This window comes from Centroberyx gerrardi, chromosome 14, assembly GCF_048128805.1.
Source record: "Centroberyx gerrardi isolate f3 chromosome 14, fCenGer3.hap1.cur.20231027, whole genome shotgun sequence".
In the NCBI taxonomy this organism is placed as follows: Eukaryota; Metazoa; Chordata; class Actinopteri; order Beryciformes; family Berycidae; genus Centroberyx; species Centroberyx gerrardi.
In genome coordinates, this window is record NC_136010.1 from 11,013,330 (window position 1) to 11,030,167 (window position 16,838).

General features: G+C 42.9%; 2 protein-coding genes across 3 annotated transcripts; both read left to right on the top strand.

The window, feature by feature from the left end:
• Positions 1-1,247: 1,247 nt before the first annotated feature.
• Positions 1,248-10,970, top strand: LOC139927640 (rho GTPase-activating protein 4-like). Of its 2 annotated transcripts, none has more exons than XM_071919841.2 (22): positions 1,248-1,454; positions 3,197-3,286; positions 3,504-3,675; positions 3,859-4,021; positions 4,248-4,310; positions 4,424-4,552; positions 4,658-4,786; positions 5,580-5,801; positions 6,337-6,438; positions 6,553-6,738; positions 6,907-6,991; positions 7,248-7,275; positions 7,441-7,540; positions 8,000-8,060; positions 8,152-8,229; positions 8,375-8,503; positions 8,604-8,709; positions 9,037-9,264; positions 9,342-9,397; positions 9,510-9,744; positions 9,836-9,884; positions 10,059-10,970. In XM_071919841.2, the coding sequence occupies exons 2-22, from the start codon at positions 3,220-3,222 to the stop codon at positions 10,236-10,238; spliced, it is 2,568 nt and encodes an 855-aa protein (XP_071775942.2). In that variant the 5' UTR covers positions 1,248-1,454; positions 3,197-3,219; the 3' UTR covers positions 10,239-10,970. The 2 variants fall into 2 exon arrangements, with proteins under 2 accessions (XP_071775942.2, XP_078144127.1); XM_078288001.1 differs by lacking the exon at positions 1,248-1,454 and adding an exon at positions 2,574-2,894.
• A 274-nt stretch (positions 10,971-11,244) lies between these two features.
• Positions 11,245-14,886, top strand: ssr4 (signal sequence receptor, delta). Its single transcript, XM_071919890.2, has 6 exons — positions 11,245-11,397; positions 11,614-11,732; positions 11,856-11,930; positions 12,251-12,340; positions 12,479-12,544; positions 14,199-14,886. The coding sequence occupies exons 1-6, from the start codon at positions 11,349-11,351 to the stop codon at positions 14,301-14,303; spliced, it is 504 nt and encodes a 167-aa protein (XP_071775991.1). The 5' UTR covers positions 11,245-11,348; the 3' UTR covers positions 14,304-14,886.
• Positions 14,887-16,838: the final 1,952 nt, after the last annotated feature.

Sequence of the window (16,838 nt, forward strand, 5' to 3'; positions counted from 1 at the left end):
AATGTCTAAAGATGTTAGTCTAGACTGTGTACACCAACACCATAAACACACAACCAGTACTTTTGAATTTACACTGTCACAGATATTGTCCTGTTGCACTGACACACTCAGAGGAGGTAGATGCATAATATTTCTTGTTGTCAGTGTTGTAAGATAAACTGAGAAGCGTGCTAATCAAGATGAAGTCAAGTTGATAGGAGGTTTTGCTTTTTTCCAACTGAGCTTTAAAAAAGGCCCCACAGCACTTTAAACTGAAGTTGTCATACAATCTCAAGTTGATCACAGTGAATACATAAGGGATCAACAATTTTAGATGGAGACATTTCCTTCAATCAGTCTGTGTTCTTTGTTGATACTGATCAGAAGCAGTTTAGTCAAATTTAGCCTGACTGCGCAACAGAATTCAACTTGCTGCTTGTTAGAGGAAGGAAACAGGAGTGAGAGAGAAGTACTTGACAGCTACAGACAATACTGCAGAGAGAGGACCGGACAGATCTTTGAGACAGTTTGGCTGTTTGTGGCAAAATGCACATCGTGCAGTTTTCACACTTCTCTGACATTTCACACCTTTCAGATGGAGGTGGGAGATGGAAACGGTGGCTTTAGTGTATCAAGGCTTAATGTCTTTCAAACAAACAGGAGTCAGGACACATGAATTTTGACATTTAATAGCAACAGGTTTTTGGGGATTTTTGGGGGAATATTGGGGATTTTCTTTCCAGTCTTCTAATCTGTTAATCTCATATTTCCTTTTAGTTTTGGTCTTACTGTCTCACTGTCTTACTGGACATGAAGCTGCAATTTTCAGCGTTACTGGCTATAAATTACTTTTCATTGTTCAGAAGTAGCATGTGGTTAAATTCGGGGCATACACCATGTAAGCAGACTGAGCTGTAGTGACACACATGAACTCATACTGTAGAGCAGCGGTTCTCAATCATGCGCCATGGTGACCCAAAATATGCCAGCCAATCACTGTAGCAGCTGATTTCACTCATTAGCACAGCTTCAACCAGAGAGAGGGGACTAATTAGTGAAATCAGCTGCTCTAGTGTTTGGTTGGAAGGAAAACCTGCAGGCCCTCTGCCCTGCATGGCACATAACTGAGAAGCACTGGTGTACTGTAGAGCTTAGAGGCAGCATGAAAGAGAGCAGAGGGGCTTGACTCAGGTTTTCACTCACCACTCTTGCACAATCAAGCAGTGATGTCTCAAAATGTATGTGTGAGAGTGAGATTAAGGGTGAGAAAGAGAGAGCAGTGTGTGTGAGAGAGAGAGAGAGAGAGAAAGAGAAAGAGAGAGAGTCAGAGAAATGTTGAGTTCCACTCCACCCACATCTATCCGTGTCCAATGTGAGGGGGAGGTGAAACAGTTGAGAGCTTACTGTGCCATTAACTGGCATTATTTAGTTTCCTCAGTCTGGAGAAGAGACTAGTCAAGACAGCTCCCCATCAGGTAGGGCTCACTGATTCAATTCTGATTAATTTTCATTTACTTTTTGATCTATCTCATGAAGACAAGACAGAGTTTATGTTTAGAACCTAATAAACATGTTTTTGTGCTTTTTGTGACTTCTCTTATGAAGGGCAGTTCTGTTTGATTATAGTTATGTTTTTATTGGCTATAGACATTGCCCTCTGGCAGTGAATGTGTCATAGCTCAGTCTTTGCATGTATGTGTTGGTACTTGTGAAAACTTACAGTGGAATGTGCTAGATTAGTGTAATGGTGAGTCTGATAAACGGTTAGAATGAAGCTAAGTCTAGCATTAATACAATATTGCTGCTGATTGTGAAGACAACCTCCCATGCTTGAGGTGGTGATTCACTGGTGATCACATAGAAAAAGAATGGAGGGGCTGATGGAAAAGGGTGACAGAGAGTGGAAAAATGAGACACTCGCTCCCCTTTTTACAGAGAGTTTTGGGTTTGTTGTAATGCAGCAGAGTCATTTTAGGGCAACTGGTCAAGTTTTCATTGGGAAACGGTGGCAAGTCTGTGTAACTTTCAGATGAAGAGAATGCTGATGAGTGATGTTTGGTTTTTAAAGAAAGGGGAAGTGGAGACAGAGAGAGAATGTGTGTCATGATCCATCAAGGAAACACCTCAGCCTTCCCCTTTCTGAAGTGCACTATAAGCTCTTCCTAATAAAGGCGTATCTTACTAACCGACAACACAGCGTGACAGATTTGTTGATCCTCACCTCCATCAAAAACCAGTTAAGCGGTCATGTGTTTGACTCTCGGCCATCGCACAGAGGCACCAGGAACAAAGCCAAGCCAGTATACATAAAGACTTCTGTTTTCTCTTGCATTTCCACTTGATAAGTCTGTGTCTCCTTTCTCACCACAAATGGGAAGAAAGGGGAATCTGGTCTGATGATCCAATCAACCAATATGTTCTGTAACAAGTCAACTGCATAATGTTGACACTATAACAAGATACTTTACAGGCTATTTGCTGTCACAGAATGTGATAAAAATGAAAGATAAACTGATCTAAGGGTCCCAGAGACAGATTAGATCTAACAAATGTTTTTGAAAGAGGATTTTTGATTTTGATGTTTTATCCTAGATGGAGCCTAATCTGAGTCAGATACACTCGCCCCATTTCTTGATCTTAAACTTCAGCCTAAACACATCAACCAGAGTAGACTGATTACTTTCAGTGCATCAGTGCGAAAACCACCTGTAATCTTCAAATATCCCTTCAGTGTTGCGCGCCTTGTGGTGCCCCTATTTTTAGGGCAGCTGAAATGTTGCTGGTGCTATTTTTGCACCTCATGCAATTCTGCAGCGTGAGCGGTGCGGCAGGCAGCACATGCCAACTGGCTTGCTAGTTGTCTTCCAGTCAACAGAGCAGAGCAGAGGAAGACGGGTTTCAAGAGATGTGTTACAGTAAGACGAGCATGCTCTTTTCACTCTTTCTGTGGCAGGGGGAAACCAGCGTAGTCTCTGGGGGGGGGGGGAGGTACAAGCCGGAGAGTGAGAAAGTGTGTCAAGTAGATGGGCATAATTGAGTGCAGCAATGGGACATAGGCCTTGATTTCTACCAGACTTTGTCCAGGAAGCAAGGTCAAAAATAGCCTGCATACACACAGACAGCCAAACACACTATGATTCTGTGAGGGAGGGAAAGTGAAGAACAAGGCAGCTGTTACTTTCAACAACATGGAGATACTGTCACTTCCTTTTTACAGAATTCCATCCAGTTGGAGCAACAATGACGTCCCATGTGAAACTCAGGAAGGATAAAGTTGGTGTAGTGGACTATGACACACAAATCAAAGGTAAAGGAGTTATTGTTTTACCTGCACCATCGTTACAATCTTTCCCTCTTTCTCATGCCTCTCTTTAGTTATGATCATTGCACGTGTTTGGAAAAAATAACTGTTACCTTCTAAAAATCGGTTTCACTTTCAGTGCGTGTCTTCCAGAATGAGTCATACTCTCTCTACTCTTTCTCTTTGCCTTCTCTGTCATCCTTTCTTCCCGTCTCTCTTTCAGAGGTGCGCTGCCAGCTTATAGACCAGCTGAAGGTGTTGGACTTGCAGCTGGAGCAGAAGAGCCAGCAGCTGCAGGACCTGGCTGACTACCTGCGGCGACGGGGAGAGATTGAGGGCGAGTACGCCCGCTCCCTGGACAAACTGGCTGAAAGGTTCACTTCCAGGACCAAGAGGTAGGTGAGGTTAGGTCGTCCTGTCTTTGACATGGGACATTTTGCCATGGATAATTGATAGATATTGGATTGATGTACTAAATTAACTAGCGGCTGATTTGGGGATGCTGCCATTAAGCGTCCTTCTGTAAAGTAAACTTTTTTTCTCCCTGCCTCCCCCCCTTCTCTCTTCATCTGCCTCAGGAAGGAGCCCAGCAGTCAGTCGGTGGCCCAGGTCTGGCTGACTCTGCTGTCCCACACCCGGCAGGAGAGTCGGGACCACAACGGACTGAGTGAGAGCTGCAGTAACGTCCTCACCCAGCCCCTCACACACTGCCTGGAGTACACACAGCGCCTGGCCAAGAAGGTACGAACACAAGCACTGACCCCTGAGCCACAAATATGACCTGTCTTTGTACAGTTGGGGCAACTCTGTGCCTCTACAGTCATTTATCTCATTGCTTTTGTCTCTCTGCTTCACTCCCCTACTGCTCTTAACCTCATTTCTTTAAAGGTATTGTCTGTCTCTCCATGCTCCTTCCCTGTTTCCCTATCTCACTTTGTGTTGTTTTGTCTCTACTGCATGTTTCCAGAGTAAGGACATCTGTACCCAGTTACAAGACGGACTGCTGAGGGTCACCACAGAGCTACAGACCGTAAGTGGGAAATCAATTACCCAAAACATTTTCCACTTTCTAAGCAAATAAAGTTTAGAGTTTTGTTGTGTGTGTGTGTGTGTGTGTGTGTGTGTGTGTGTGTGTGTGTGTAGGCATGGAGGACGTACTACCAGTATCACTCAGATTATGTGAGTGCAGATGGGAAGCTGAAAGAGGCCGAGAAACTGGAGGAAAAGCAGAAGCAGAGTGCTGCCAAAAAACTGGAGAGGTTGATAGAAAAAGTAAACAGTCTTGTCTCTCCACAAATACTTTTCTCAGACGTAGTGTTTATATGCATGTGTGTGTCTGTTTTACCTCTGTCTGATTCTTGTTTATGTTCAATACAGAGACAGGGTAAGGTCAAAGAGATCCACCTGAAGTGCAGCAAGGCCCGAAACGAGTACCTCCTAAACCTGGCTGCAGCCAACACCTCCATGAATAAGTACTACCTCCAAGACATCTCCACTCTCATAGACGTGAGTGCATGTCCGATCACACCCTCATGTCTCCGCTGTCAGTTCCTGTTATATAAACAAACACTGCGTATTGCCCAGAGACAGTCAAGTGGTTATGTTCCCCCCACTTCTGGAGCCACGTGTGTGACACAAGTGGCCTGGGATGCAGTACTGCCAGAGCTTTCTCTACTGCGTCTGCCTTTACTCTGTGTCCCTCTCTACTTCCCCACCGACTAAAAGAGAAACAGTAAAAATACTATAACATATTGTACCCCATGAACGATGCAGACACCCCATGAGCCAACAACACGCACCATCCCTTCAAGTTTCATCAAAAACCGGACTTGTTTTTGTTATACTACTTATGACCTTTCAAAGCTGGAAATTCTGACTTTTTAATTCTAGCATCCCCATCAGCCCAATCGGTGTAAGTTTTAAGCACCAGAAGATAGTGCTAAAATGCATCATCCCTCCAAGTTTTGTCGAAATCAGACCAGTGGTGTCTGAGATAGCATGTCTGAGTTAAAGATATACCAAAGTACCAAAATGCGGCTTCCCCCCCAAGTTTTGTCAAAATCAGTGGTGTCTGAAATATCTTGTTCAAGTTAAAAAGATGCACCGTCAAAATTGGACAAGTAGTGTAGCAGTTACGGGCTTTGAAAGTTTGACCTTTTAACAATAGCGCCCCCATCACGCCAGTTAGTGCAATGTTGGCAAGCGCTAAAACAATGCAAAGATGCATCGTCCCTACAGGTTTCATCAGAATCAGACCAGTGGTGTCAGAGATATCACCTAATATATGATATCACCTCAGTGTGCAGATGCAGGGTACCACCTCTCCCTGGGCCGGGTGATGCGGGCCTACCTGTCCGGCCGGTGGCGGTCCCAGCAGAACCTGAGCACCGGGCTGCAGCAGCTCCAAGGGGCTGCGGCCGGACTGGACCAGAGCCTGGACAGAGACACACTCCTGCAGGACCACCACAACACCTTCTGTCTGCCGCTTCGCTTCCTCTACCAACCCCACGATGGCGACCAGGTGTGTGTGTGCGTGTGTGTGTGTGTTTCGTGTGTCTCTTTAGTGCGGATCAGGGTTTGGGCCATTCATGAATTTAATTGAGAAATGCATGGTAAAGTCCAATTCACTTCCTGGAGTTGGAATTGCACCCAACTCTAAAGAAACAGAATTGGAATGACATCAATTTTAGAATTTTGAATCGAATAAAAGACAGTTAAACAAATCAAATACATTCAATCATAATGTATGTATTACGATTACATGTTATGCATCAACTAGCACCTGAAAGATACCTTTAACATTTTATTATATTTAGTATTGATAATATATAACATTTCATGTAATCTCAGATATGTGGTAAGAACAAAACAAAACATGGAATTGAATTAAATTCAACTTCCTGAAATTCCAATTTAATCCCAATTCTGTTTCCTATAGGTTTTTTTGAAATTCCAGTTGACCCCAACCCTGGTGCGGGTTCCTGCCAGTGTGCTTATTCCGTATGCTTCTTGTTTAGCTCCAACTCTAGACTAACTTCCCTGCTTGTGTCTCTCAGGTGTCTGAGGTCAGTGCGGAGTGTGAGATGAGGTGTGAGCTGGAGACCAGATTCAAACAGATACAGACCAGACTGACAACGGTCACCCAGGAAACGGAGGAGGTACATCACACTGCGTCCTGAAATCAATCTCACGTTCTTCTAGCAGATCTATCCGCTTCCACTGTGGGTCAGTTTCATTGATATCTCTCCAACTTCTCTGCCACTGCCTCTCAGGCCAGTAAGAGCTTGCTGGCCGCCCGCTCTTCCCTGCTGGACAGTATCGGAGACGACGACCTGGAGCCCAGCAGTGGCAGCGGTCCGTCTCAGGAGGGCAGCACTGAGAACCTGAACCTGGCCAGCAAGCCCAGTGTGGCCCGCCGCAGGGCCAACATGCAGGAAATAGAAAACCTCTACCTCACTGTGAGTCCATGCGTCAGAGTAATAGACCAAGATGGTACAGTATCTTGGTAGGTTATGATGGGCATGTAGATGTGGTTGTTGTTTTGATTGTTGGGTTTTGGTGAGTGGTGACGAGAACCACAGTGGGTAGCTTGATAATGGTGAGTGTGAATCTGTTTTCTTTTACAGAGAGTGAAAGAGTACCTGGTAGGCAGCTCACTGGTATCCAAACTACAAGCCAAGCATGATCTGCTTAAAGTGGCTGTGGAAAAAGGTAGCATGCACTTCTGCAATTCTCACATAACAAAACCACACGGCAAAATACTGACCCACAGTGTTATTTGAAGGCAGCTGGCACATTGTGATGTATTGTGTGGATTTAACAGCCATAAATTGTTGTTCCTTTTTTCACCCCAAGCAAAGTTTCACATTGCCCTCTTATTTATCTTTCTTCTTTTTCCTTTTTCAGCTGTTAATGGCTGGTTCAGAATTAAGCTGTTTCTAATCTTTTCCATTTTTTTTCCTCCTAGCTGAAGCAACAAATGGTCATCAGCCCAGGTAGAGTTGATATGTCTTTTTAGATCCCTTATAGAGTCACTATGTTCTTTGTCAAACTGGAAAACGCGGATAATGTTGTGATGTAGAAACTCTTTATGATATAGATATTATAAAATGATGATGAAATGGAGTATATCTTTTAACGAATGGTATCTCACTCCACAGATACAACACAAAGTCTATGCGTGTGAGGAGGAATCACTCGGGTGCCAATTTGACTCACAATCACAAACTTTTCAACGGAGACATGCTGTCCTTCATACAGGTAGCTACCATCCTGATACACCGTCTGTCTTTTCTCTTTGTGAACATTTCTGTCTCTCAGCCTTTTTTTTTAAAATCTACTGTATTTAGCAGTTTAACAATAGACTTACAGACATGTGACAAAATAAAAAAAGAATAAGTAAACAAATAGACATGACGATACAAACAAGAGAAAAAGAGAGGAAAAAAAATGGGTGTGACATGAGCTGACAGACTGAATTATGGGTTACAATTAGGCATTTGCAAGTGTATGTACACCAATATATGCGCAGACATACCAGTATGTATAAATACAAAAATATCATCGTGCCTTTCATATCTCATCCCAAAATATATATGACATGGTAAAATATAATATAAAACATTACTCAACTACTCTTTTCTAAATGTTTTTTTTTTCTTTTCTAGTACATCAATGCAGATATCAGACTTTCTATTGTTGATTTTTTTTTTCGTTCAGGCATCAGGACAACAGATCCCAGTAGTTGTGGAAAGCTGCATCCGCTTCATCAACCTCAATGGTGAGTATTCAAGATTGATCATGTATCACAATGGTTTTGACCATTGATGAATTCTAATAATTTAACCAATACCTGTCTCTCTGTCCACCAGGCCTCCACCATGAAGGGATCTTTCGGGTGCCAGGGTCCCAGGTGGAGGTCAACAACCTGAGGGACGCCTTTGAGCGAGGTAGGTGTGTGTGTGTGTGTGTGTGTGTGTGTGTGTGTGTGTGTGTGTGTGTGTGCTGGGATAACCCATATGAACCCTAGTGTAGTTCCCCCCCACTGTGGAGCATTAATAATGTGGGGCAGTGTGCTGTGGGCTTCCCCTGCAGGAGAGGACCCCCTGGCTGAGAGGAGCTGTGACCTCGACTCTGTGGCTGGAGTGCTGAAGCTCTACTTCAGAGGCCTGGAGAATCCCCTCTTCCCCATGGACAGCACCAGCCAGCTCCTGGAGTACACCCGTAAGTATATATCTGTGTGTATGAAATGTCAAGTGAGTGTGAGAGTGTGTGGTTGAGGGCGTACAGCAGGGGCTTATCTTACTTCACCTCCTATTTTCAGAAATGGAGAACGAGACCGAGAGAGCAGCTCACCTCAAAACTGTCATCTCTAGCTACCCTGAACCTGTCATCGTGGTCATGAGATACCTCTTTGCATTCCTTCATCAGTGAGTATCATAACTCATGAACGTTATCTTAAAACTAGTCAATAGTTCAATAAATCAGGTTACAGTTGAAGGGAAATCTTTTTTTTTTCTTTTAGAGGAAGAGGAAGGAGCTGAAAGGGCACCAAATATTTAACTTTTTATTAGTTAGCTGCTTTCTCATACACATTGGATCTGATGCAATAGGAGTCTGATGCATCTTTGAATTTCGGTTTCATTTCTGTCTCATTCTCTGCCTCTCAGTTTCTCTCTTTATTTCCTATGCTTCTTCAATCTTTTATCTGATAATCACCTCTCTCTCTCCCTCTTTGTCTCCTCCTCTTCCCCCAGTGTGTCCCAGTACAGCGACGAGAACATGATGCAGCCTTATAACCTGGCCGTGTGTTTCGGCCCCAGTCTGTTAAGAGGGGCGCACGATGATGATGTCGTCACCCTGCAGCCTCAGATCAACGCCCTGGTGAAAGGCATCATCCTCCAGCATGAAAGCATCTTCCCTAGCCAGGCCGAGGTACAAGGACCTGTGTATGAGAAGTGCATGACACTGGAAGAGGATGACTGGTAAGATAAAAGAAGTTCACACAAATGCACATAAACATGGACACACTGTATCATACTGATCATCATTTTGTTTACAGTGAGCCTATCATCGAAGAGGGAGATGGGGAGGCAGAGTACTCATATATTAAAGATGGTAAGAAAGGCTATGTGTCCATCTGAGTTTCTCACTTCTTTAAGGCTGTGATGCTATTTGTCTTCATAGCTCAGAATAGAAAAACTATCTCTGAATGTGAAATGTGCTACAGAGATGGAAGTGGGATCCCTGGCTGACCGCAGCAGCAGCAGCTCGTCTGCAGCACCGACACAGAGAAAGGGAGAGCGTCCTCGAGCCAACAGCAGAGGTTCCCCTGACCAAAGTGGCTTCAGAGCCGGACCAACAGGGGGCAGCATCGCTCCAGGTGGAAAGTTGATGCTACAGTTTCCCAAAGGGCCACAGGGCAAGGCGCTGCGGACCCACTCTCCTGGCTTCATACGCAGAGAGTAAGTGCTTTCAGACTGTTACACAGCTCACTCGTGTTCATGTGAGGAATGAGCGAGCGAGGCCGACTTATCTCTTCTCTGTTCTCTACAGGTGCCAGGACAACTCATCCTCTGAGGATATCACTGTTCAAATCGACAAGGTCTGGCTCGTTTCTCATTTAGTTTTAAATTACTTCTTCTTAATAACTGACAACAGCACATTGTCGCTGTTATCAAACATAATTAGAAGCTCCCTGGCTAGAGGGGGTGCAGAGAAGAAGAGGAGCCTTGTCTTGTTCCTCTTTCTCATCACCATTGTTTATTTAATCTCACAGGAGGTCTGTCGCCAGATGGACTCGGTCTTCAAGGAGCTCCTCTCACGACGAACACTGCAAGATCCCTCCTCCGCCGCCGCCTCCTCTCCCTCTGCCCAGCCTCCCCAGAGGAAAGGGAAGCATGAGGGGCGCAGGGGGAGAGGGACAGGGCTGTTTAGAGCTGCAGATCAACTGGACTGAGAGAGGATAAAGGGATGATATGAAAGGAGAAAGGGATGAGACAGTGATGAGTGGTAATTAGAGAACAGAGGTGTAGGGTGACGCACAGTGACAGCGACTATCAACAGGTTCATTTCTAGAAGACTGAGATCCCTGATCCACAGTTGCCCCTCTGGACCGTCTACAGCTCTGTGATGCCTCTGTCTGGACAGGGTTTCTTTCCACAGGGTGGCTTCCTTATCAGAAGCCCTTCTTGTTTAATGTTTTTACAGCACAACCCTGTGGTGACTGCACATACCTGCAGCATAATGCATAAAATTACTTGAAATAGACTGATGTGTTCTTGTATGGTTGAATGTAGTGGTGCAACTTGATGCTGTGTATGTACTTGTGTCTGTGTAAATCATAATGTTAAACTGTGTCCAGACAGATTTTCCCAAAGTGATTTTAATCAGTGGTATTTATCAATATAATTTGCTCAATGAACCTTGAAATGCCCTTACTTTGTACACTCACTAAGTCATTGACAGACAGACAGACAGACAGACAGACAGGCACACAAATGCTTCATCAAAAGTCTGTTGAAAAGGATAAGACGGAGTCACAAACTCAGTCATAAAGAAAGGAAAAACTGTGAATTCTGTAGTTGTAATGTGTTTGTACTGCTGTCTCAGATACTTATTTTTATCTTCCACTCTGATATTTTTCTGTATATCTAGGCTCTATGGGAAATAAATATTTTGACTATTGTGACTGAATCTGTGTCCTATTTATAAAACAAAACAAAACAAAACAAAACAAAACAGGAGAGCTGGCAAATGTGCAAGAATTCTTAATGGGTTACAACCGTATACAGAAAAAAACAAATATATTTTAGCATTTAGAATAAATATTACAGTTACGATTCCAATTAAAATATATGTGGATAGCAACATAAAAAAATATAGGCCTATTGGCTATCTAGTGTTTTGAAATTCAGATGACGTGTCAGGAGGGCACGTTCCCAGAGTGCTTTGCGCCACTAGAGTACACGTCATTACAGGAGCTGAGGTGGACTTCTTCCATTCAGACAGGACCAGGACCAGTCTGCTGCTGAACCCCAGGAACAACACGCCGCTTTCAGACACCAGGATGATCAGGATAGCCGCTTTCCTCGCCCTGCTGGTGTGTGCCTGCTCAGGTAAGTCACCGGACCCAGCAGTGTAAATCTGTCAAGCTTAGCCTGCAATGCTAACGCAGACGTTAGCTAGCTTTAGCCTCCAGCTAACCCCAAGTTACCTCTGTCTGTCTACTGTGTACGGTCGCAGGGTTTAGCTAGTTTATTCAAAAGTGTGTTCATTGTCAAAAGTGTGATATCAGTTAAATTTGACCTCGGCGTTGTTGTGTTTGGTGTCAGGAGAGAGCTGCGAAGGCCCAGCCATCACTCCCTCGGCCTACACCACCTCAGACGCTGTCATCTCCTCCGAGTCTGTCTTCATCGTTGAACTCAGCCTGGCCTGTGCCAATGGAGCGCAGGTACTAACTAGCTGTTCACCTCCAACACCTGAGTCCAGAAACATGGTACACTACAGCTTATCAGGTCCCTTGCCTGGTAAAAGATTGACTGACTGATCTTGTTAATCCTTTTCCCTTCACCAGAGTGTGGCGCTGTATGCTGATGTCAATGGAAGACAGTTCCCTGTGACTAGAGGCCAGGATGTTGGCAAGTACCAGGTATGGCAGCAGTCTTATGTAGTAGACAAGTGAAGGGGTATGCACCATTTTTCTCCCAGTGAATCTGTCAACATGAGTTTCAAGTTTGTTTATTTATACAGCCCTTTATCTCATGTATGTCTCAAGGGACTTCACAGAGAATAGTCCTATCTAGACCTAACTGATCAACTATCAACCATAGAACAGAATGATGTAAGACCAACATCAGGAGAAGCACAAGACACATAACAGCCTACCTATTCTAACATACCCGGCACCACCAGCCTTACACCTCAATGCATAGGAGAAACTTCTAACATGCGACTGACTTTTCACCTCAGGTGTCTTGGAGCCTTCCTCACAAACAGGCGAGCTCTGGGACTTACCAGGTCAAGTTCTTCGATGAGGAATCTTACAGCGCCCTGCGCAAGGTTAGTGTCTGATTTTATAATGGATGTGCTCATATTGTACGGCCAATGGAGTTTTCGCTGTTATTGTTTCACTGTGTTACTGTCTTTTTAAACAAAAGCTGTTCATATTGAATTGTATGTGTATGTTCTGTGTTCCAGGCCCAGAGAAACAATGAAGATGTAGATGCCATCCAGCCTCTCTTCTCTGTCAATGTCGATCACAGGGTGAGTCTGCTCAGACACTCATTCTGCACACAAGGATGCAATGACATGCCAACATGAAAAACAATGAAGTGTCACAAAACAAAAATGTGTCAGAATATTGTGGTCTGCAAACAAGGCTCATGACATGATGCTGACATTAGCCTTGCAAAACTTTACTCCTTGATTGAAGTCCGTTCATTATTCGACAAACGTAATCTAATTAAATCATCAAACTAAATCCATATAATGCACAATGTAATTTAGACATGCTCCATCTAGAACAACCATTTGTGATAATCATCATTGTTTTCGATCAAATCAATATTAGAGGTGTTATGTTTAGAAGTGTATATTTGGCTTTCTCAGTATGACAGGAAATTGTATATCTTCAAATGTCTTCTAGGAAGTGCATTTCAGAGTTTCCGCTTACGTTTCTAAATTTCTTATGAGGGATTAAAAAAAAAAAAAAGGCCAAATCAGGAAACCTTCAACAAGGCTCTTGATTTAATGGGACTGTGCTAATATTAAATCAATATTGTGCACTCCCATTTGCACGCACAGATAGTACGGCTTTTCATATTTCTTCATATATCATTCCGTTTTTTTCCCTCTAATGGCTTCTGTGATTTCTGACAGATAACCTGCTCCATCAGCAGTACTGATGTACTTAAAGGAAATATCCTGTTTCATGTGATATTGAGATGGTTCTTTCAGCCGGAGATTAGTGTAAGAACCAGGTTAAAGTGGAATATATGGTTGGTAGCCACACCAACATCAACAATATTTAGCAGGTTCTTGGATGTTTAAGTAGGAATTATCCTTTAAGTGTTGCATCAGTGTTTATTAATCTGTGCATCATGTGATATTGAAATGGGGTGTGTCTGTGATACAGTCTGGTGTTCTATTTCAAAAGAAAGCATTCTGGAGTTCCTGGAACAGAGTCCAGAATTTCAGAGGCTTTTTGAATGGTTCAGATACCGATGCGACAAAGCAAAGACAGAAAGTGTCAAATTGTTATTAAAAGCAAGTTTAAGCTAATAATCCTTCCTGTAAATATAGGCTATGGTAAATTGTCAGTTGACAATGACTTATATTGCCTATTATGGAGTGGCAGCTAGCTTTGAGCAAGTTTATCTGGCTAGCTTGATAACATTCCCCTACTCCTTGGCCAGAGTCAACACACAGGGCATGATACTCTGGCTAAATGAATAATAGCTCTTAAATTTCTCTAAATTTGAAGGCTTTCATTCCAAAAAGTGATACATTTTGGAAACAAATCATCTGATTTTCATTGCTCAACATAAAAAAAAAACACCTGATTGCATCCTCTACAATGTTAGGGGCGGTTTCAGATGGGTAAACGGCTTCAGTTATATTCAATAGTGGGTTTTACTTTAATGCCAGTTATAATTCTGTTGGGAGTAGTTGTCACATTTTATTTCCTGGAGGATAGCCCATTTTGGAATGAAACACTTCATTTACAAACAGTCCAGTTTGGTGTCAGTGTGGACTTTGGCACATGGAGGTCCAGTCTGAGAAAACACACATGGGTTTCAGCCTGAGAGTCCAAGTACCAGGTGAAGCTGGAATGCCTGGCTGGTAGTCATCTGGTTATTTTCATTCTTTCATAAGCTTGTACTGATCTTTTTTATTATTTTTTTCTATTTAACCACAGGGTGCCTGGAATGGCCCATGGGTGTCTACTGAGGTGCTGGCTGCCCTCATTGGTATCCTGGTCTACTACCTGGCCTTCAGTGCTAAGAGCACCATCCAGGCATAAACAGATCCACAGTCTCTTTTTAACCACTGGATCTTTAAAGACTGAATTCTGGTGGGACTTATCCACCAGTCCGTCATCCAGTATTGTGGCAAATCAACAGAATATTGCCACTTCATCTGCCTTGAGATGAGGAGCCAGAGCAGCAGTCTTGGTATTTTTTTATTCAAACAGACTGTGTCTGTATGCTGTCAGTCTTGTCAATTTAGAGATGAATTTTGTCACGATTTGTCTTGTCAATACAGATGACATTTTGTCTTTTTTTTTGTAAAACCAGACCAATACAATTGTACAACATAAACTAAACCTAAAAAGTACAGAACATGTATTTGATCATGCTCTAAAAGCCGACCCACTGTTGAACCTGCATAGACGTCTGTCACTATCTCATGTCCTTCCATGTGGGTAAACTGTAGGGTGGGATTGGTGCAGATGTGCCGAACACCAACAGAGGGAGGTCTAGCATTCTATACATGTGAAATGGAAATGTCTTATCTATGATCAATAATGTGACTGCACTGGCTGGCCTGAACAGGCCAAACGTTATGACGCAGTGAACTGAATAAACGGTCTGTTTTTCTCCCAGTGTAATGTGTTGGTTCATGTGATACTCCAGCGACAGACTGGCTCTTCTATAAATTCCTCTTTCTCCAAGGCAGACTGGAAGTTTAATGGGCTTTTGTTCCATAACAACACATGTTACCTATAAAGCTTTTTGTTGCCAGAGGTAAATTGGCATACTCTGAATGATTCATCAGTCTGACCTCATTTAGATCAAGTGATCAACCAGTTCCATGCAGATTTAGACTTCGTAGAAATTCAGCCTTTGAGAAATGGTTTCAGTGAAGATGGTTTGTTTAAATGACCGCCTTGGGATTATTAAAGTTTATGCTGATGTTCTCAACATTTGAAGTTTGTTTCCTCTTGCCAAAATGATTTGATCAACTCTGTTCAAGAATTTCCCAGAACAAAAGCATGATTTATGCCTACTGTACTGATTAACGAAATACTCCGTTTTGGACAAGACGCTCCCTTCTTCATTGCGCTTTTTAGGCAAACAAACAAACTACTGTACTGATTAAAAATGACTACAGGAGTGTTTTAGTCATTTGTGAATAATTTCTGTTAATGGTTTCATTTGTAAACTCTGACTATAAGTACTTATTAGGCAGGATTTATAGTTGTAAACAAAAACATAAAGTGAAACTCCACATTTGCTGTAAACATGATCTCATGTTCAACTTAGAGGCTCTGACTGAGCCCTCGGTGGAGAAGGGGGCTATTTTTGTCTGCAGAGGGGAGGAATAATCGTCCCACTGGCATTCCTAGATAGCCAAGGAGAGGTCCATGTTCTGAAGACGGCATACTAGCAGCTCATGTGTTGTCTAGTATTGTCTCTGCACAGCAACAATAAATATGGTACAGATGTTAAATCAGGAAATAGACAATAGAGCCAATTGTGTTACAGTATTGACTTGCAATGCTGCAGTTCAACCAGTTGAACACAGAGTGGCAGCTCTGTGCTGCTATTTAGGTCTTGATGGGGCTGTGAGCGAGGCCATCCATCATTTCACTGACAGACAGATTACACATGGTTATTACTGTATACTGGTTTATACTACAGCATATAATCTGTTACAAATGTAATGTGATATATTGGCTAATAACCATTTTGGCCTCTCTTACAACCGCTTCACTCCAGTTTGTCACATTTATATATACATAGATCACACTTGTGTTTATATGATCTAGGTTGTTGCAAAGATGTAAACTTAGCAATTCTATTTCTGTAGCTGGCCTGTACCAGTGTTTGCACATAGAGTGCAGTTGAGCCCTCGTTGGTGTACAAGAGCAGCACAACTGCAACTTCTCAGTGACTCCCATGAGACTAATGTAAACTTTGTGTATGAGTAACATGATATGTACGCGTAAACGCCACATAATGTACAAAGTACACGTGAACTTCCTCATATGACTGCTTTTCTGTGGCTTTGTCAGCACAATGCTTTAGTTTGGAGACTCTCGTGGTGTACGTGAGCACATCTCAGCTTTTGTCTTGTGTCACCTTGGCAGACAGACAATAGAAGCCTTACAATGTTGCATATTCAGAAGTGACACATTAGTTGGAGGGAATCCAGGCACTCCCTCATGGTGTCACCTATTACAGTGTGGGAATTGGAATAGTTGGACGGAGGGATATAAATGGAATGAAAAAATAAACAGACAGAAAGAAGGCCATTGACTCACTGCTGACACAAGGCCTTTCCTTCTCTTTGCTGTGTGACGGTGTTCAAAGTACATAACTTAGGCAACAGCTAAAGAGATAATTGTGGATGCAGAATGAGGCATGTTGATAACTCTTTTTTTTTTCAGAATGAATGCACAATTTATTCAATTAATGGCAACTGATTATATGACCAGTTATCACCTGATAAGGATTTTTTTTGTCCAAATGAGAAAAAGTTGATAGGCTACAATAGATTTAGGGGTTTGTTTTGTTTTTGTTCTGACCATTTCAGAAACTGATTCACATGAGCA